The sequence below is a fragment of the Pyrus communis genome, chromosome 12 (assembly GCF_041283825.1).
Source record: "Pyrus communis isolate YQ-2024b chromosome 12, ASM4128382v1, whole genome shotgun sequence".
NCBI classification, from domain to species: Eukaryota; Viridiplantae; Streptophyta; class Magnoliopsida; order Rosales; family Rosaceae; genus Pyrus; species Pyrus communis.
Genome location: NC_142576.1, coordinates 21158321 through 21163717, shown reverse-complemented (window position 1 = coordinate 21163717; position 5397 = coordinate 21158321). Strand labels below are relative to the sequence as shown.

General features: G+C 35.2%; 1 protein-coding gene across 1 annotated transcript; it reads right to left on the bottom strand.

The window, feature by feature from the left end:
- Nucleotides 1-3852: 3852 nt before the first annotated feature.
- Nucleotides 3853-4890, bottom strand: LOC137744173 (zinc finger protein GIS). The gene has a single exon (XM_068484040.2). The coding sequence runs from the start codon at nt 4859-4861 to the stop codon at nt 4022-4024; it is 840 nt and encodes a 279-aa protein (XP_068340141.1). The 5' UTR covers nt 4862-4890; the 3' UTR covers nt 3853-4021.
- Nucleotides 4891-5397: the final 507 nt, after the last annotated feature.

The window sequence follows — 5397 nt, the reverse complement described above, 5'->3', positions numbered from 1 at the left end:
TGTTTTTATAAGAGAAATCCTAACTACTTTAATCAAATACTAACAAACTTACTAACTGCATTTCTAACTATATTACACTTGTACCCTTAATATATATGCTTTCTAAAATTAGTTTATGTTCTTGATAAATTGAATCTTATAGAATTCTAAAGATTTTAACTTTTATTTTGGGATTTCTTTTATTTCTTGTTTAAAATTAAAGTTTGTTTATTGACATGATTTTCAATAGCTCCCAAATAATATTCATGATGAGTTTAAAAAAGTTTTTGAATGTGATTTGAAACCAATGAGAAAGATTTTCATAATTGTACTTAATTAATTTGATAACAAAACAAAACATGGCGACCAAAGTTGAAATTAATCAAGACAAAACATATTGACATCAGGAAATGTATTTCACCCTCTGGATAATACTTAGATCAAAAGAAAAACATGATAACTTGGAAATGACCACCACTAAAAAAAATGCTCATGCATGCTTCTCGATGAAATAATTCATAAGATTTCGTCGCTAAAAGAAAATATGCAATAATGTTAAGATTTTCCTTGCACACAAGAAAAAAAGAACCCAGTTAATTCCTAATTGTCAAGAACCCTAAATACTACTGTATAGTACAAGCTGTTAAACACATTTAGCTACTTTTCTTTGGCAAATAATTGTTACAAAATGTGAAACTGAAATGTCTTTTACACAAGATATTTAATGGTGTAAATAGTAAAAGCTCTAAAAAACATGAAAAGGAGTACATTAATGCTTTATTCATATTACTTCCCTTTTGATGCTTGCAAACCACACATGATGAGCTAAATTAAAAGGGTATTTAATTTACTCCTGTCCCCCTAAACTTTTTGTTACCCAAAAAAGTGGATCCTTTGCAAAATTGGTGTAATGTGATCGTTATGATGTTAACGAATTAATTAATGAATAGACATGTTCCAAACATGCTTCAAATAATTAGTTATAGGGATTGAATTATTAGGGCGATGTAAGGCAACTTTTTCCAAGGACTTAATCCATTGAGGGACGATTATATTGTACAAGTAAGCAACAAGGGCGTTGTTTAGATTCAACAGGCTTGTTCCAAAAGGAATGCTATGCTTTTTACATGATTAAGCAGGTAGTTTAAACTATCACAACTATATTAAGATTTTGGGATTGAAAGTGCTTTTCCTTCTCTCTTGTTTTTTTTTTTTTTTTTTTTTTTTTGGTTTTCCACAATTCATGCAATTCCAACTAGTTGTGCTATACGTTTTAGCTGTTGAGGATTGTCGAGGGTCATTCTTATTTGTAATTTAATTCTTTCAAAAATACATTTTCTAATTATCTGTAAAAGAAATTAAGGTGACACCGCAAATTAATTTATTTATGCAGTATTAGAAGTTGGTTTATTTTCATGTATGCAAAAGGAAAAACAATATATAAAATTAAAATGCACACAAAGAAACAGACTAGCCAAACACTTTTTGTTTTGAAGAACTTTTGCAGTACGACAAAATGTTGTTGATATAAAAAAAAAATTACGGTTAATTAAGATGAGTCATAAACTTAATTCTTCGTAAAACAAGAAAACCATAATAAAGGAAAAGAGGGGGAAACAAAAAAAGACAACCGTTGTACAGTACATATTTTTTCCGTAACGTTTTGCAAGATATTGAGACAAAACACAAATCCCGACATCAAATGGTGAACAAAATTTTAGCATCTTTATGGTGATGTGAGTTGTGTAAGCTGTATGAGGTTCATTAAGTCCATTAGCAAGCTAATATATTCTGACCCCATATTGTGTTCCCACACATGCAATATAGTTTGATTACAACCCATCAGCCCTAACTGAATTATTGTTGAAAGAGAAAAATGAATGCTTCCCCCCAAGTCCAATCTTCTTCACTGGAGAAAACTCTATACATTTTACACCTATCCCACACCTAAAACTAACCCACCTACCATTTCTCTCTCTCTCTCTCAATCTCTTACGAGTAATTTTTCAAAGTATCTAAAATGCAGACTATTCTATTTAAATTATAAAACGTATAATTGTTTTTCACTAATATATACTATGAAAGTGGAACATATCAACCATGTCATTCATCATTCTCATAACACGTCAAAAGAAACGCTAGATAAGTTGTGTTTTCAACATCCATAAAAAACCTCCTCTCTCTCGAACATAAAATTAAAGCAAGGGTACAATAGAGGGGGAAAGAAAGATAGGAGTCTAAACTACCATCTTGATAATTTATAGTTAGGGTTGCTTCAAGGTCTTACATAGAGAGCTAAGGGGGACATATGCTTTTTCCAAGGATTCGGTTTGCCATTTTAAAGCCATGAAAGTTTTGGTACTGCTGCCTTTGAATGATAAAAACTGTGATTCTAATAAGGCACAGAGAAGTGACCCATGTTTGATTCCTAGGTGTAGACCATCCTAAACTTAGTATATACATTACTAGCGTATCATGTTATTGCTTTATGTTTGAAATGACCCCCATTCATGATCATATATCTCATTCAGTACTACTACATCATACTGTATCCTGATTTTTCTTCAGGCTGGCTAGCTCTTTTTCCCCATCAGAAACCACATTTCAAACTGTTGCTTATATAATCAACCCATTAGGTCCCACAAGTTCATAATCTCACATGAACAAAATCAGACCAAGTATGTGTGTGTGTATACAGTGCAGATACTCCATATAAAAAAAATATATATATATATATATATATATGTATATATGTATGTTATTCACCCTTCCAGATTGTCGTATTGCACTCTTCTCAAGCATTTTTTTTAAGATAATAATAAATTTTAAATTTAGAGTGCAAAATAACAAACTAGAAATGTAAATATCAATAATCTAGAAGGAAAAAAAAAATGGTAAAATTAGTGGCCTTCACTTTGCCCCTTTGTCTGCTCAGCCATTGGCGTCGCGAATAGGGAGGTTCCCTCTCAATCATTAAGAAAACAAGATACAATTAAACTTTGATGGGCTCACATCATGCACAGAGATAAATCTCTCTCTCTCTCTCTCTCTCTCTCTCTCAAATCAATTGCACTGAAATTAAGCAAGAAAATGGATATTAAAGTGTGGGAATATTTTTTCTCATCATCTTTAAGAGATTGTGATGCTCATTACCTTAAAGAAATGTTGATGATAACTATCATATTATCACTGTAAGATGAATTTTAATTCAAAATTTATGTAATAGATAGACACAAAATTCAAAATTTAAATTTATCCAACTATAATAAATAAAGCGGTGAATACTATTCCTGCTTCGGGATAGTGAGCAAAAATTTACTTTTAAGTAGCTGCAAGAACCAATGCCATCTGCAAATTCTATGGATATATCATTTTCTTTCTGCATATTTTGAGGCAGAAGTTGAACACTATTCATCAAACCTTATCACCTGATTGCACATACATTGAATAAAATTTCACCTCTCTCATCACCCCACCTGTCTAGACTAACAAACAAATGCATCGATGCACATGTGTGTATCTACAAAAGCCCATGCACCCCCTAACGGATACCATATATTCCTCACACGTGTGGCAGAAATGTTAAAACGCTCAAGGAGGGGACAGACATTGCTGAGAACCAAACTTATTAGTGTGCTGCTGCTATTTTGTTTTAATTTCTTTGAACAAATTAAAACAGAAACTTACATCCCACATCCCAAAAATAGCTGCTTTTTTTTCCCCTCTCGTGACAGTAGTTTTGCTTTCAGAATCAAGAACAGTACGGGTTCCTGTTTAATAAGTGTTCCAGACGCTCATAAAAATTCTCCATGCATAGATTGGTCAAATTTAATAACATAATTTCATCATTTGCAAAGTGAATCCCACTAAAAATTGTGACTAAAATTGGCCTCATTTGCATTAATCAAAAGATTATACAATTAAAACTTCTCTTCCACCATCATCATCATGAGAATTAATTTCAACACTCAAATTCTCTTTCTCTAAAAATAGTAGTAATTAATTAAGTAATCAATTATTAAAATAACTATATATTATGTTATTACAAATGAAGGTCCAAACTCACATGATCTTGCACACTAGCCATCGACGAGTCATACAGGTACCGCCCTTGATGACCACCGGACGACCCACTACCGACCCCGGACATCATCATTTCCTCCCCGCCGGAGATCAAATTCATTGAACGGTCACGATTGAAACTAGGGTTAGCACCTTGAACGGCTGGGATCCGCCACAAGGCCAAGGGGCTCCCATTTATTGGAGCAGATTGTGTGCCATACGTACCACCAGAGCTTCCATAAAACCTAGCGTGAGGATGCTGCTGATGATGATGAGCACTAGTTATACTAGAGCTAGAGTTAGTAATATTCCATGGTGGATAATTAGTACTGGGATGATGAAGAGCTGAGGAGCCAAGTCTTGTGTAGTTCAGCAAGCCGTACACGTGGTGTGCGTCATGAGATAGGCCTCCGGCATGCACCATGGCCGACTGGAGGTGCTCGCGTTTTGCGTGCTGGCGCTCTCTCTTGTGCGCGTTCTGGTGTCCCCCAAGGGCTTGGGAGGTTGGGAAGTTTCGGCAGCAGTAATGGCATTCGAATCTCCGGCTGCTCTCACTTCCGTTTTCGTTGTTATTATTTTTGTTGTTGTTGTTGTTGTTGGCGGTGGTGTTGGTGTTGATGTTGTTCCTTTTTGTGTCTTCCGACGCATTGGTGTAATCAAGGGACTCCGAGTCGTCAGTGGCAGTGTCGGTGCCAAATTCTATGCCGAAGAGCCGAATGCCCTTTTCTTTGTTGAGTGGAGGGGCTGGGCGGATGAAGGGTAGCTGAGAGAATGACTCTACGTTCATGAAATCCTGAGTCTCTCTCTCAACCTTGTCCATGAAAAGGAGTAATTTTGGGTATGATGAGAAAATTTGAGGACGAGGAGGAGGAAATGGGGAAATTGGGAGAGGATAAATGAGAGGGAGGAGGAGGGGGAGGAGGGGAAGGAGGGGAAGGGGGGAAGTCTGATGTATGTGGGGGTGAGGAGGGATGGTGTGGGGCCTATAAAAGGGTGGTGAGAGTCTAAATGATGATGTACAATTGGGGCTGACCCACCTAAGAGTGAAGCCTGACAAGGCCACAAGATTGAGAGTGGCTTTGGCTTCTCAAAGTACCATGCACCTTTGCTTCCTTTCACTTGTTTTTTTGGTTTATTTGATAGGTTAAACTTGGGGAAAGCTGTTGTTACATACCCAAAATTTTTTCATATGTTTTAATTCACCCTTATCCTTTTGCTATCTAATAATTTAAGGGAATAAATAATATTGTCAATTTTCCATTATGCTTACCCAATTTTGATAGAATTAAAAATATTTCACTATCGTACTACTTACCATTTAATAAATGGATAATTAATGAGTACTAACAGTAATAA